Genomic DNA, 16,491 nt, shown 5'->3' on the forward strand with positions numbered 1-16,491 from the left:
GTTTTGTATGAGTGAAATATGTGCCTAACTATAATGTCCCTGTAACCTTCATTTTTCTCAGTGAATTTCTATGTTGTTTTAAATTCTATTTCATAAATTTAACATCCCTGTAACCTACTTTTTTTCCGTGAATTTCAGCATTTAATTTCTTTTATTGCCTAACTGTAACCTGGAATCTTTGAGAGGGGTGTTTGTGAGTAGCTGTATAGGTAGGTGAGTGGGTGTGTGAGTGGCTGTAGGAGTCTGTGAGTGGGTGTGTCAGTGGGTTTTTGGGTGCGTGAGTGACTATATGGGTCTGTGAGTGGGTGTGTAAGTGACTGTATGGGTATGTACATGGCAGTGTAAGTGGGTGTTGGATCTGTGAGTGGGCGCATGAGTGTCTGAGTGGGTCTGCGAGTGGTTGTGTGAGTCTGTGTGGGTCTGTGAGTGGGTGAGTGAGTGTCTGAGTGGGTCTGTGAGAGCATGTGAGAGTTTCTGAGTGGGTCTGTGAGTGTGCGTGTATGTGTCAGTCTCTCAGTGGGTCTGTGAGTGGGTAAATGAGTGTTTGAATGGATCTGTGAATGGGTGTGGGAGTGTGTGTGTCTGTCAGGGGGTGCATGAGTCTGAGTGGACCTGTAAATGGGTGCGTGAGTATATACGTGTATATGTGGGTCTGTCAGTGCACTGTAAACAAAAGCAGGGGGGCACACAGGAGCAGGTCTTTGTGCCAGCTCCCCTGTGACGGTCCTCATGTTGAGCTTGCCTGCAGTCTGTTACAATCTGCTGCCTTCAGTTTTGTGCCTCCTCTGCTCATTTTCTGCTTGTTTTTCTGCCATCTCTTTCCTTGCTCCTGCCCTCTATTTTGCCTCCGTTTGCTCGTTCTGCCCGTTATTTTGCCTCTTTCTGCTCGCTCCTTACCTTTATTCTGCCTCTTGCTACTAATGCATGATGTTAATTCTGCCCCTTGCTGCTGGTTTCTGACCTCTATTTTGCCTCTTTCTGCTAAGTTGTGACCTTTATTCTGCTTTTTCCTGCTCCCTTCTGACCTTTATTATGCCTCTTTCCGCTAATTTCTGACCTTTATTTTGCCTTTTTCTGCTATTTTCTGTCATTTATTGTGCCTCATTCTGCTACTTTCTGACCAGTATTTTGCCTCTCCCTGCTCATTTCTGACCTTCATTCTGTGTTTTTCTGCTCCTTCTGACCTTTATTCTGGCTCTTTCTGCCTGTTACTGACCTTTATTTTGCCTCTTTCTGCTTGTTGTTGACCTTTATCTTGCCTCTTTATGCTCTCTTCTGACCTTTATTCTGCCTCTTTCTGCTTGTTTCTGACCTCTATTTTGCCTCTTTCTGCTAGTTTCTCACCTTTATCCTGCATCTTTCTGCTCACTGCTGACCTTTATTCTGCCTCATTCTGCCTCATTCTGCTCCTTTCTCGCAATTATCTTGCCTCTTTCTGCTCATTTCTGACTTTATTTCTACCTTTTTCTGCTCCCTTCTGACCTTCCCCTGGGACCACAGTACCAGCCAGCTCCCGCCTCCTGTGGGAGCCACCCTTGCTACTACATGCAGCGAGCTGCTGGAAATGCTGCTCTCTGCGTGCAGGAGCCATACAGCAATCTCTTTCCCTGCTCTCTCAGCTCTTGCCATGAAAAAGCAAACAGCTATGTCCCAGGGGTGGGCACCACACGATATAGCAGGAGCAGGCTCTAGGGGGTGGCAGTCCCCAGGGCCATTATTAGCTCAAAGAGGGGGCCATACGTCCTCCCTCCTTCTCTTTTCACAGCCAGCCCAGGGAGGTGGTGGTCCCTGTGGCTGCATATGGCTTGGGAGGAGCCCTCCTCCCACATGTATTTTACTTGCTGCCCTGGGGAGGTGGTAGCCCTCCGATGGCGGAGGGATCCACGTGGCCCCCACTAATTACTCATATTAAGCCCCAGGGAGGTTGTAATCACTGGGGCTCTAAAGAGCCCATGGATGGAGGATCCGCACAACCCCCCACCAATATGTAAAGAAAGCCCTAGGGAGGTGGTGGTCCCCAGTTCTGGAGGGGGCCCCATGTGTTCTCTCTTTTTTTAAACAAATGCCCCTGTGACCTGACCCACCCAGAGGCTTAACGACAAACAAGCGTGAGAGCCCAAGCTTGCTTTTTACATTTTTCTGCCATGGATTTGAGGCTCCATCGCGTTCCAGCAAAAAATTAAAATTAAAAAAGAAAGTGCTCTTTGGCCTTCTCTGGGTCACAGGGGACCCCAGCACCACAATTATGGGGTAAGGGTATTCCTACCCTACCCCTGTTTTTTTTTTTTTAAAAGAGGTTTTTGCGGGACTCGGCTGACTTCCTGGTTGTAGCGTTGGCAGCCAATCAGATTTCAGCACAGGGATTTTCAGTTCCTCGGAGGAAGCGAAAACGTTATAAAAACGTTATTCTTTATTTTTTTAGGAGCCTGGGCAAGGTTTGTGGAGTTCTGCTACACAGAACTCCGCGAAGTACTGATAAAACTCCACCCCGCTCCACAGAGTCCTGCAAGCAGTGGAGATCGGTAATTCACCCTGCTCGCAATGAGCTAAGTGTTGGTAGTTTATCCCTCACTGTAAAATCAGCAAGAACGTCACCAAGCGCTAGAGAGCGGTTCTTCTTTCTACCGCTCGAGTAAATCTTCTACTTTAGTTGCAGCTTCCTCAACTAAAGCACCAGGTTTCTCAATGCAAGCGACAGCCTTCAGTCTCATCCGCACACATTTAGAAATCTCACTGGGAGGTGGTCTAGCGAACGATCTTACTCACTCGCCAACTTAAAGCTGGTGAGCTGGGTAAAAGGAAAAGCTCTGCTTATCACCACTTAACAGAGTTTTTCGGTACTCCGTGCTCTATGTGGAATGCAGAGTGGGCAAAACTCTGCAAACTTCACTGGCAAAATAGAATTCACTGCCCACACCTAGTTTTTTTATATCTCAAAAACTACTGAATAGATTTACACCAAAAAACAAAAAGGGTTCTTTCTGGACCAAGAAATACCTCTCAAACAAGTTTGGTGTAATTCAGGCTAGTGGTTCGGACTGTAGTCGTGTCTAGAAATTTCAAGAAAATGTAACATGGTAAAACACTTTTTCTGACCCCTCCCTAATTTCTTAGCTCCCACTTGATGGATCGCCCCAAAACTTTCCATGCGCAACAAGAAATACCGGCACAATATTTTGGGGAACATTTTGTGAAGATTCGTCAACTGCCCCAAAGATATAGGCAGGTCAAAAATTCTTTTTCTATTGAGACATGGACCTAAATATACCTACTGGTGCATATTCACTGAAAAAACACAAAGGTTACAGGGACATTATAGTTAGGAGTAAGCATTTTTTTTAAATTGAGTAATTCACTGAAAAAAACCAAGGTTACTGGGATGTTATAGTTAGGCTCAGTGATGTCATTGACCATGTCATGAGTGAAGTAATATGGGAGTTCATAAGCAGTGCATTGTTGGAGCGCAAGTTATAGTTTGCTCAGATTACTAAAACCGCTGAATTTCTCTGGTTTTGTACGAGTGAAACCTGACACTAACTATAACGTTTCTATAACCTTTGTTTTTTCAGTGAATTTATAAGGTCTTTTAAATGCTAATTCCTAGCTATAAACTCCCTGTAACCTTTGGATATTTCAGTGAATGCCTATGGTTTTTCAAATAGTAGTCGTGTTTGCAGATTGGTGGAGAAAGAGGGCTGGTCCTCTGACCAGCTCTCAGGAATCCTTCTGTGTAGTACTTGCAGAGGTACAAAGTGGACTTCATCCCCTAACCCGTAGTGCACCACGAGCTGCGTTTGCAGAGTAGTGGAGAAAGGGGACGTGGCCTTTGAAGACCTCTTAGCAATCCTGCTGTCTGGGACTTATTATAGATAAAAGGAGGGATAGTTGGCCCCCAAGGACATCATTGGGGGCCAACTATCCCTCCTATTACCTGTAGTAAGTCCCATATTGCAGGGTTGCTGAGACCTGGTAGGATGCCATGCTCCCTTTCTCCACCACTCTGCAAACACATCTCCTGGTGCACTCCTAGTTGGGGGAAGAAGTCCCCTTTGGCTATTGAGGGTCCTTGGGGGCCAACTACCCATCCTGTTACGTCCAGCAAGTCCCACACACTCGATTTGCTGAGAGGTTTTCAGTGGCCATGCCCCCTTTCTCCACTACTCTGCAAACACGCCTCCTGGTGCGCTACTAGTTGGGGGGGGGCGATGCCCCCTTGGGTCTTGAAGGTCCTTGGGGGCCAAGTAGCCATCCTGTTACCTCCAGACCCACACTGGTAGATTGCTGAGAGGTCATCAGAGACCTGCCCCTTTCTCCACCACTCTGCAAACGCACCTCCTGGCGCACTACTGGTTGAGGGAAGAAGACACCTTTAGTCCTGAGGCCCTCAAGAGGCAATGGGACCTCATCCCCCTCACCAGTAGTGCGCCGAGAAGCTTCTTTGCAAAGTGATGAGAAAGGGGTAATTCCTCTAACCACCTCTCAGCAGTCCCACTGTGTGGGGCTTACTGGAGATCCCCTAAGGATGCGTAGCAGCGAAGGAGACCTCATCCCTCATCAGCAGCGCGCCATGAGGCGCATTTGCAGAATGGTGGAGAAAGGGAGCAGGGCCTATCGAAAGTCCCGTTTTTTTCTCCTTTCTATATTTTTAGGTAGGGGGAACCGTGTGGCCCCCCTTCACTGGACAGTTTTGGGCCTCGGGGACCCAATGCCCTGGGTGCTGACCCTTTTTTAATCCTTATTATTATTTTTTTTTAAAGGAAGGGTGTTGCGCGGCCAACAGATTTCGGCCCTGGGGACCTCATCGCCCGGGGCCCTTCCTTTCTTTATTTTACTATTATTATTTTTAATAAAAGAAGGGGGTGCCACATGCCCCCCCCCCTTTCCTGGGCCCTTTTCGGCCCCAGGGACACCATCCCCCGGGGCCTGACCCATTTTATATAAAAAAAATAAATGAAGGGGGACATGCAGCCCCCTTTCTGGGCCGATTTTGACCCCGGGAACCCCATTTACCTGGGCCTGGCCTCTAGGCTGGGTGCCCTGGTCCCACCCAGGGCACCCTTAGGGACCGCGGGGGGGGGAGCCTGAAGGCCTCTATAGACACGGGTGGCTCCCCACCTCCTGCGGGGACCACATTACTTTGGGATACTTTGCTAACATGCAGCTTCCTGGATCCCAAAGCAGTGACAGTGTGACAGTGATGAGGGAAACAGACACTTCCTCAGCTTTCAGCCAGCGAGAGCATTTTCAGAGTGTTTGTTATGACATGGCAGGAGCGGTGCTCCCGCCATGCCATAGCAAACAGCAATGTCCCGGGGCTGGGCACCCCGGGACATTGCTGAATTCGGCCCTGGGGGCTGGCAGTCCCCAGGGAAATGTAGAGATCAAGGAGGGGGGCAGTGGTGCCCCCCTCCTTTGTTAATTAAGCCCTTGGGAGGTGGTGGTCCCCGAGTCTGTGGGGGCCCCGTATATAATTTTCAAGAACTTGCTCCGGCGAGGTGGCAGTCCCCCGGGCTGCGAGGGGGGGGGGGTGGAGCCCTCCCTACACATTAATATCGATATTGTGGCCACAATTCTTTTTGTGGTTCAGTAGTTTTGTACCTGATCATTTTTGCACTCGATATACTGTCATAAAGCCTTATTGGCAATGCGCATGTGTTGAAGATGTGCTTTTGTCGGCTAGCCCCTCAGTGTTTAGTACTTGTAGTGTCAAGATGTTAATAAATAGATTAATAAGTAAATAAATGAACAGCACTAAATGCGAACCTGTTGCAGGATCTTTGCCCAAAGACCCTTCCCTTTTCTAACACCTATAGGTAGAATGTATCGGAGGTTGTCAGTGATGCAAAACATAAGAAGATTTTAGTAGACTTACGTAAGAATCCGGGTACAGCCAAACAATGAGCGTAGAGAGGCATTAGGTTGGGGTTTCAACAGATAGAAGACATATTTGTCACATCCCTTTTTTGTTTTCATTGCATTTATATGGCAGCATTCTTTTACTGTTGAAGAGAGGTGAGTCGATACATTAAGATGGCAGGTGATATTGCTGTTAATCTGTTTCCAAGATGCTTAGAAGTATTCACCCATTGTTTTGTATTTTTAATTGCTTCTACGTTTTCGTCAAAACACAATGCCATTTCATTGTACAAGTAAGAGTGTTATTTTCAATGTAAAATGTGTTAATTTCAATATAAAATATGTTTTTATTTTATAGACAATACCTTAAAATAATCATCATTTGCACTAAGTGCATGGTACTCGGCACTGTAGATTAGCAGTTTATAATTTTGTGTGCAAACCTTTTGTTTCGCAGGAAAATTAGAACAATAAAAGTGGTCTACAGAGTTCGGCAGACAAATATGTAAATTTCTGATCTTACGATGTTAGTTCTCAATACATGTAATAATAGTTTATTTACCCCAATTTATCAACTCCTGTGCTGTCTTGTTTCCAGAAAGAAATACAAGCCATGAGCCAGTGCAATCATCCCAATGTAGTGACTTATTACACTTCCTTTGTGGTAAAAGACGAGCTGTGGTTGGTGATGAAGTTATTGAGTGGGGGTAAGTTGTTCACCTGCTTTTACTTTCTCTGTATGATTGCCCTGTTTTGGTGCCAATATCAGTGCTTTCAGTATGGATTACATCATCAGAATAAATCAACGCTATTGTGAAGTTTTGTCTATATTGAGATATAGGTCTTTGTTCGAAAGGATTCAAATTAATTTCCCAAAGAAGATGAAAAAATAAAACAATATTTCTTTTTAAGACGCAGACTTCTTAAAGCCTGATCAACTTTAGAAATTATAAACACTTATTAACACAAAGAAATCTAGTTGTTGTTGTTCAGAACCTGTCTGATTAGCAACCATGCAGATAGTATTTATGCTTTAGTGATACATGTGAACATTATAATGTGAACATTCAATCAATCAATCAATCATGCCATTTGTATAGCGCACTACTCACCCGGGAGGGTCTCAAGGCGCTTGGGGGGAGGGGTATGCTACTGCTCGAACAGCCAGGTCTTGAGTTGTTTCCTGAAGGCGAGATGGTCCTGGGTCAGCCGAAGGTGGATGGGGAGGGAGTTCCAAGTCTTGGCAGCCAGGTAAGAGAAGGATCTTCCTCCGGCGGCGGCTCTTCGGATGCGTGGTACGGCTGCGAGGGCGAGGCTGGTGGACCGTAGCTGGCGGGTGGGCGTGTAGAAGGTCAGGCGGTCGTTGAGGTACTTGGGGCCCAGGTCGTGGAGAGACTTGTGTGCGTGGGTGAGGAGCCGGAACGTGATCCTCTTGTCGACGGGGAGCCAGTGCAGGTTCCTCAGGTGGCTGGAGATGTGGCTGCGTCGGGGGACATCCAGGATGAGTCGGGCGGAGGCGTTCTGGATGCGCTGGAGTCTTTTCTGTAGCTTGGCTGTGGTTCCGGCGTAGAGGGCGTTTCCGTAGTCCAGTCGGCTGGTGACGAGTGCCTGGGTGACAGTCTTCCTGGTCTCGGTCGGGATCCAGCAGAAGATCTTGCGAAGCATACGCAGGGTGTTGAAGCACGATGAGGAGACGGCGTTGACTTGTCTGGTCATCGAGAGGGAGGGGTCCAGGATGAACATTGAAGCGCTAAAGCGATTAAAAAATGATATAAATCAGCTCTCTGCAGAAGTGAATTTACTAATGTTTTAGTTCGGTTTTATTAAAGGAGAAGGAAAACCCTGCCGATTCTTTAGGGCGGACGACCTTGACCAATTCAGAGTAATACCACCCCCTATGTGCTCAACACCTGCACAAAAGGGGAAAGTCCATGGGTTGCCCTTTTGAGAGGTGTTGAAGACAATTTTAAGTATTATTGACTTGTTGTAGGATGGGGAGATGACCAGACCCGTGCTTTCCTCACTTGAGTTCTGGTAGTCTACAGGGTGTGCATGTACAGTTCAGGAGGCCTGGACTTCTTGAGCCCTAGCGAGGTGTGCTACCATATTACTTGAAGTGATGACCCCTCTGCCACCCCTTCGCATTCCCTCCACCCTATCTTTCTCCATATGGCAAGTACTACCAACTTATTTGAACATGGCATGAGTATGAGGAGGTTATTCTAGCATCTAATCCACTGAGGTCTCACTTCACCCCTGTCTTCTAATTGGTGCTCAAGAAAGATGTTGGATTCTAGGCAGAGGACCCAGCAGTGTAGTGAAAAGGCTGAGATAATGGTAACATGTCAGCTGCTCTCAAACAGAGAGCTGTGATTCCGTTGTTTATTCCTACCAATTCTTACACTGGATGTGGCGCTGCACGTGTAGCCATTGATGCTGAGTCCATAACCTGAGAAGGACTGAAGGTCTCAAACATTGTCTTAACCCTTCCATTGCTAAAGAAAAATAATGTGCCTTGTTTCTGAATTAGGACGTGTGCTATCTCAAAAGCTGCCACTTTAATGTTATGAAGTAAAAGCATCTGTTCCCAGACTTGGCTTCAACATGTTTTCTTATGCTGAATTTGACACAGGCGCTCCATTTCCCAGCAAGTTGAAGCCGCCCTGGCCTATGGCTCCTACAATGGAGGAATTAGTTTGGTGTGTATATATATATATATATATATATATATATATATATATATATATATATATATATATATATATCAAAATCCACAAGAGTTGCCTCAAGACTAAGGAGCCTGCACGCAGGTGTATGATGCACAAATTTTATTCCAAGCTGCTTTTGGATGAGACGGAGAGGCACAGCAGTAACAATGCAGCCAGACGCGTTTCGGGCCATTGCCCTTAATCATTGGCTTTTCACACACTGGCAAACACAGACGAATGGTGCACCTGATTTTATCGAGTCCTTCGCCCTTGTGGGCGTGGCCGCACACACGGCCTTCTGGAACTTGTGGTGCATTCCATGTGTTACTCAAGTGAGCCGCAGTGATTCCAGTAAGTTCAATAAGTAACTTCCCCAGTGGGTAGCTCTGTCCTCCGTAATCACCCAACAAGCCTCTCTTTGCTGGGAATCTTGCTCCCGTCCTGATGCGATGACTGCCTCACGGCGTCACCCAGGTCCGCTCAATCGCAGCGGGGCTCCTCCACGGCTAGGCAAGCCATTTAACATCAAAATCCACAAGAGTTGCCTCAAGACGAAGGAGCCTGCACACAGGTGTATGATGCACAAATTTTATTCCAAGCTGCTTTTGGATGAGACGGAGAGGCACAGCAGTAACAATGCAGCCAGACGCGTTTCGGGCCACTGCCCTTAAACATTGGCTTTTCACACACTGGCAAACACAGACGAATGGTGCACCTGATTTTATCGAGTCCTTCGCCCTTGTGGGCGTGGCCGCACACACGGCCTTCTGGAACTTGTGGTGCATTCCATGTGTTACTCAAGTGAGCCGCAGTGATTCCAGTAAGTTCAATAAGTAACTTCCCCAGTGGGTAGCTCTGTCCTCCGTAATCACCAAACAAGCCTCTCTTTGCTGGGAATCTTGCTCCCGTCCTAATGCGATGACTGCCTCACGGCGTCACCCAGGTCCGCTCAATCGCAGCGGGGCTCCTCCACGGCTAGGCAAGCCGTTTAACATCAAAATCCACAAGAGTTGCCTCAAGACGAAGGAGCCTGCACACAGGTGTATGATGCACAAATTTTATTCCAAGCTGCTTTTGGATGAGACGGAGAGGCACAGCAGTAACAATGCAGCCAGACGCGTTTCGGGCCACTGCCCTTAATCATTGGCTTTTCACACACTGGCAAACACAGACGAATGGTGCGCCTGATTTTATCGAGTCCTTCGCCCTTGTGGGCGTGGCCGCACACACGGAATAAAATTTGTGCATCATACACCTGTGTGCAGGCTCCTTCGTCTTGAGGCAACTCTTGTGGATTTTGATGTTAAACGGCTTGCCTAGCCGTGGAGCAGCCCCGCTGCGATTGAGCGGACCTGGGTGACGCCGTGAGGCAGTCATCGCATTAGGACGGGAGCAAGATTCCCAGCAAAGAGAGGCTTGTTGGGTGATTACGGAGGACAGAGCTACCCACTGGGGAAGTTACTTATTGAACTTACTGGAATCACTGCGGCTCACTTGAGTAACACATGGAATGCACCACAAGTTCCAGAAGGCCGTGTGTGCAGCCACGCCCACAAGGGCGAAGGACTCGATAAAATCAGGTGCACCATTCGTCTGTGTTTGCCAGTGTGTGAAAAGCCAATGATTAAGGGCAGTGGCCCGAAACGCGTCTGGCTGCATTGTTACTGCTGTGCCTCTCCGTCTCATCCAAAAGCAGCTTCGAATAAAATTTGTGCATCATACACCTGTGTGCAGGCTCCTTCGTCTTGAGGCAACTCTTGTGGATTTTGATGTTAAACGGCTTGCCTAGCCATGGATGAGCCCCGCTGCTATTGAGCGGACCTGGGTGACGCTGTGAGGCAGTCATCGCATCAGGACGGGAGCAAGATTCCCAGCAAAGAGAGGCTTGTTGGGTGATTACGGAGGACAGAGCTACCCACTGGGGAAGTTACTTATTGAACTTACTGGAATCACTGTGGGTCACTTGAGTAACACATGGAATGCACCACAAGTTCCAGAAGGCCGTGTGTGCGACCACGCCCACAAGGGCGAAGGACTCGATAAAATCAGGTGCACCATTCGTCTGTGTTTGCCAGTGTGTTAAAAGCCAATGATTAAGGGCAGTGGCCCGAAACGCGTCTGGCTGCATTGTTACTGCTGTGCCTCTCCGTCTCATCCAAAAGCAGCTTGGAATAAAATTTGTGCATCATACACCTGTGTGCAGGCTCCTTCGTCTTGAGGCAACTCTTGTGGATTTTGATATATATATATATATATATATATATATATATATATATATATATATATATATATATATATATTCACTGAAAAAACCATAGGTTATAGACCATATATAGTTAGGAATTAGCATTTACAAAACCTTGAAAATTCACTGAAAAAACCATAGGTTATACACCATATATAGTTAGGAATTAGCATTTAAAAAACCTTATTTTACTCACACAAAACCAATGAAATTCCATATATAGTTAGTTGTACTAACTATATATCGCGCACCCGCAATCCACTGCTGATCATGTCACATATTACATCATTCATGACATGGTCAGTGACATCACTGATGACATCACTGATGACATCTCAAATGACATCACTGATGACATCACTGATGACATCTCAAATGACATCACTGATGACATCACTGATGACAACATCCAGTGACTGTATTTTTCTGTAAAGTTAAAATATGTCTTACATATTTAAGAATGAGTGGATGTATAAGTGTCTGGATGAAGGATTTAGTAGGTGCGTGACTGACTGTACGAGTGAGTGATTAAATGTATCTTACTAAGTGCATGGGTTAGTGACTAAACTGTCTTAATTTGTGCATCATTATGTCTGTTCTTCTGTAAACTGCTGCATGTGTTGATCAGTAGCTATATGAGTAACTATATGGGTTATTGATTGGTTGCCCAAGCATTTGTATGGGACACTGAGTGTGTGTGTGTGTGTGTGGCTGGGAGGTGTATGACTCTGTGCATAGATGTATGGGTTCAAAAGTGCATGTGGAAACAGCTGTATGGGCGGTTGACTGTGTGCATGACTGTATTGGTGAGTGAATGGATATCTCAGTGCTACATGTCAAAGTAAGTACATATGTAAAATACAGTACATGTGAGAGTTGACATATATAAATAACTGTGCATAAGAGCCAGTGAATGTGTGAGTGGCTGTATGGATCATTGTGCACTTGTATCCAGGATTGTATAAGTGAGTAAATATGTTTTAGTATATGTTTGAATAAGTAAGGTGTGTATAACTGTATAGTTGTGAAAATGGAGGTGTGATTGATTCTTTGCATGACTGACTAGGTGTGTAAGTAACTCCATGGATGAGTGACAGTCTGTGAGTGTCTGTTTACACTGAGTGTATCTAAGGTTATATTAGAGTCTGAAGAGGTTCATCGTATTATCACATGAATGATGTCATCAGTGATGTGATCAGTAATGTCAAATGAGATGTCATCAGTGATGTCATTTGAGATGTCATCAGTGATGTCATCAGTGATGTCATTTGAGATGTCATCAGTGATGTCATCAGTGATGTCACTGACCATGTCATGAATGATGTAATATGTGACATGATCAGCAGTGGATTGCGGGTGCGCGATATATAGTTAGTACAACTAACTATATATGGAATTTCATTGGTTTTGTGTGAGTAAAATAAGGTTTTTTAAATGCTAATTCCTAACTATATATGGTGTATAACCTATGGTTTTTTCAGTGAATTTTCAAGGTTTTGTAAATGCTAATTCCTAACTATATATGGTCTATAACCTATGGTTTTTTCAGTGAATTTCATTGGTTTTTTAAAAGCTAATATCTATAGCTGTAAAATGTATTCTTCTTTAAATCCAAAAATATATTTTATATGTTTATTAATAATTTTTTTTTAATATTTTTTTTGTTTCGCTCCCGGTCCGCGAACCGGGAAGCTTTCCGTTAGCTCAAATAGATGCCGCGACCCGGTCCGCGAACCGGTAAGAAATCAACATAGTGACGGTATCGCGTTGCCGCGAAATGCGTCTTGTGACGTATCGCGTTAGCGCACCCGGAAGTGCCCCGGGGCGCGGACCGAGGCGCGAAGCGCAGCGACCCGGAAGCGATCCGCGGCGCGTCGCGAAAGCGCGACGTATCGCGTTGCCGCGTAATGCGTCTTGTGACGTATCGCGTTAGCGCACCCGGAAGTGTCCCGGGGCGCGGACCGAGGCGCGAAGCGCAGTGAACCGGAAGCTAACCGGGGAGCGTTCCGCAGCGCGTAACATGAGCGTGAGAGGTCATGTGACTTGGTAATAAAACTTTTCATTGGTTCATTTCACTTTTGGTTTCATAATAATGGAAGGCTAGGTCAGGTGACCTAAAAATAACACTTTTCATTGGTTGAGAACTTTTGCTTTTCCCAAATGATGAAAACCCCTCCTTCTTTCCTCACTCTGACTTTCATCTTGGTGAGAGAAAGACCCTTTTGCTTTATAGAGAAATGGCTTCCATTGTTCCTTCAGCTAGTGTTCCCCCACCACCACCCCCACCTCCTCAAGGGAAGAAAGGACCACCTTCTCAACCAATGTTTGAAGAAGAGGAAGATCAAGAAGAGGAGGAAGAGGAGGAAGAGCCTGAGTTTTTGCCAGAGGAGCCCAGGAGGTACAATAGAAAAGAAAACTACATCTGGCAATTTTTTAAATTTCCAGCAGGGCAAAAAAAAGTTAGTGCCAGATATGTGTTTTGCCGTATCTGCAACGATCGACTGTCAAGGGGCACTGACAAGAAATACAGCTTCGGCAATTATACGATGCACAGGCATATGAGTAGGTGGCACCCAAATAATTATAGTGCTGCCCAGCTTCGTGATGAACAGCAAAATCCCCTGGCAATGGTGAGAACATCTGCTGTCAAAGAAGTATCGGGACCAGAGGCGAGGGAGGTGATCCCGAACATTCAAATGGACATGGGGGAAGTAAAGCAAGTGTGCGTGTGGTGCGGCCAAACACTTTGCTACCGAGAAAGTAGCATTACTCTTATAATGAGAGCTATCAAAAATCATGTTTGCCCGAAACGCCCCAAAAAATAAATTCTTCTTTTTTTCGTTGCTCCTGTTGAGCCCTTCTCAATGAATCATTTTTGTTTCCCCCCTCCCCCCCAAAAAAACAAAAAAATTACAAAATGTTCAGAAAAAACAAAAAAAATATAAAAAATGTTCAGAAAAATAATAAAAAAAATTTAAAACAACAAAAACCAAAAAAAAAGTTCTTTTCAGAACTACCTCCCCATTATAAAAAAAATTGGTAGAATTTTTGAAACTCTGCCAATCTCTATTTCTTTTAGTTCGCTTCCAGTTCGCACTCCGGTACGCGAACCAGGAGCGAACCAAAAAATTTTTTTAAAAAAAAGAACAGTAAGTATAAGGGAAGGAAACAGACAGTTATGTTAAAAGAAAGACAGCTACAGGGAGTAAAGAAAACATACTGTTACCCGCAATCCACTTCTGATCATGTCACATATTATATCATTCTTGACATGGTCAGTGACATCATCAGCAGTGGATTGCGAGTAACAGTATCTTTTGTTTACTTCCTATAGCTGTCTTTCTTGTAACATAAATGTCTGTTTCCTATCCTTATACTTACTGTTCTTGTTTTAAAATTTTTTTGAGATCATTCAGAAACAGTAACATTAATAGAGACAGAATGAGTGAATAATAATGAAGAAGTATGAGAAGAGAGGGACTGAGAAAAATACTGAAAGGAGTAGAATAATTAAGTAATAGAGAAAGGAATGAGAGAAGTAGCAAACGCAGGAAAGTAAGGATTAAAGAAATGAAGCAGTAGAACTAATAGATGTTAAATGTGATAGATTAAATGATTGATTCAGGATGACGATAAGGTGTGTCCTCTCCAAAATTTTGTTTAAGATGAGGCCTACTTAGGGTTGCATATCAAATGTATGCTTGTTGAAGAATACAGAGGAGATAATACATGTGAAGGCCTACCATTGAAGTAAAACATGTCCACTTCACTCTTGAACAACGGCCAGACCTCTTCTGTGTCCATAGACAGACCTAAAGTTCATCTGCACAATGTCATCCGTAAACTTAGAAAACACAAGTAATGTAATTGAAAAACGTGGAGTTTCTTTTTCTCATTTCAAAATCACATCACCTGTGTTGCCTTTGTTTAGGTATCTCATAGTGCAGATGTAGTTCAGCATATGAAACAGTACGCAGAAGTGCAGCATTGTATGCATTAATACATGTGAAGGCCTACCTATGAAGTAAGTCATGTCCACTTATTACATCATTCATGACATAGTCAATGACATCATCAGCAGTGGATTGCGGGTTAAAAGAGTAGAAAACATTTACCTTATAATTCTTGTTAACTTTTTCAAATATTTTTTCATACTTTCAATCTGTAAAAGAGAGAAGAAACATTTCAAAAATATTAAAACATGTATTTAAAAATTTGAAAAGACAAGGGAAAAGGTTCAAGAAGAAACAGTTTTTCAAAAACTTTGAGATTTACAGAAGCCTCTGCTGCTATACGTCCCCTACACAATCCTAAAGATATATATTTTAAACAAACAGTATCTTGATGCTGATGAAGTGAGGCCTATTTTGGAACATGGTGCATCTTTTGCACTGCTGATGTCTCACAATAGTGATGCAATAGCAGCGCAAAAAAGATGTAAAGCCATCATAAAATTGTGTCTAACATTTTAAATGATTCTTTCAGGATACAAATAAGATGTGTCCTTTCAAGAGGTTTCTTTAAGGTGAGGCCTATTCAGTTTTCAAAAAAAAAACAGTACCCAGAAGTGCAGCACTGTAAGCATTAACTTTGACACTTACAGAAGCCTCAGTTTCTCCATATCTACCTCACATTTCTAAATGTATATCATAAGTACAAAAAGTAGAACATTAATTATACATGTTAAATGGTTTATTTTTGCTGTTCTCAGAATGTATCAAATTTCACTAAAAACAGTGACTTGAAGGTATTCATCATGTAACAGCGGGGAAAAAAAAACACAATCAAAATGATTGTGTTTAAAAAACCCATACAACATCAGAAATCAAAATTCAGAACTCCTTAAAGTTAACTTACTTTCCATGACGTCCAAGGATGTCCTATGAACAGCTTACACTCTTTTGTGCTGTTATTACTTTCAGCCCGCCACTTTCTGAAAGAAAATCTCCATCGTTTTTAAAAACACGTTACATGCAATAAATGACTTCTTGCTCTCTACCACAATTTTCCACAAGGCCAAATCTGGTCAGAGCCATTTATAACTCTTGGATTTCTTGTAAGCCAATCCCGTCATTTGGCATTTCCGCAACTTTCAGAATTAAAATGTTGAAGATCATTTTCACAATCCTGGAATAGTAATATCTTCCCCTTCTTGCTCAGTCATGTTCTACATTTCCTATGACACTGATACTGCTTACTATGAAGCAGACTTACACTACCTCTATGACTACTACAATTATTTAATTCTCTACATCACTTTTAATCACAAAGCAATGTAAAACAGTAGACAGCATTGCAGACTTACATTCCCTCTACTCCATGTTTTGATTGGCTGCTTCAATTAGCTTATAAAAAGAAACAGTTTTTCTGAACTCATTGAAAGTGCACGTATTTCTCCATGACGTCCAGTCCTATGGTTAGAAGTTATGTCTCTGAACTACACTTATCCTCAAGGCCAAATTGTGTAGGAGCCATTAGAACTTCTTGAAATTCCACAGAGCACATCCCGAGATTATTTCCCTAAAATTTTGGTTTTAAAAACACCAGGTAAGAGTTTTTAAGGTCATACGGCAATTTTTTTTTGAAAATTAAAACAGAATCATTGCAGAATGACCAGCCATTTCTAGACTTTAAATAAGCTGTGTAATGTCCTGATGTTATTGAAGGGCCGTCATGATATAT

General features: G+C 44.0%; 1 protein-coding gene across 1 annotated transcript in view; it reads left to right on the forward strand.

Annotated features, from left to right (window-relative positions):
• Positions 1–16,491, forward strand: part of STK39 (serine/threonine kinase 39) — a 1,578,058-nt gene that overhangs the window by 405,651 nt on the left and 1,155,916 nt on the right. The window contains exon 3 of the mRNA XM_078681624.1: positions 6,455–6,563. Coding sequence (XP_078537750.1) covers positions 6,455–6,563 — 109 coding nt within the window. The remainder of the gene's footprint in view (positions 1–6,454; positions 6,564–16,491) is intronic.

The sequence above is a fragment of the Lissotriton helveticus genome, chromosome 3_1 (assembly GCF_964261635.1).
Source record: "Lissotriton helveticus chromosome 3_1, aLisHel1.1, whole genome shotgun sequence".
Taxonomy (NCBI): domain Eukaryota; kingdom Metazoa; phylum Chordata; class Amphibia; order Caudata; family Salamandridae; genus Lissotriton; species Lissotriton helveticus.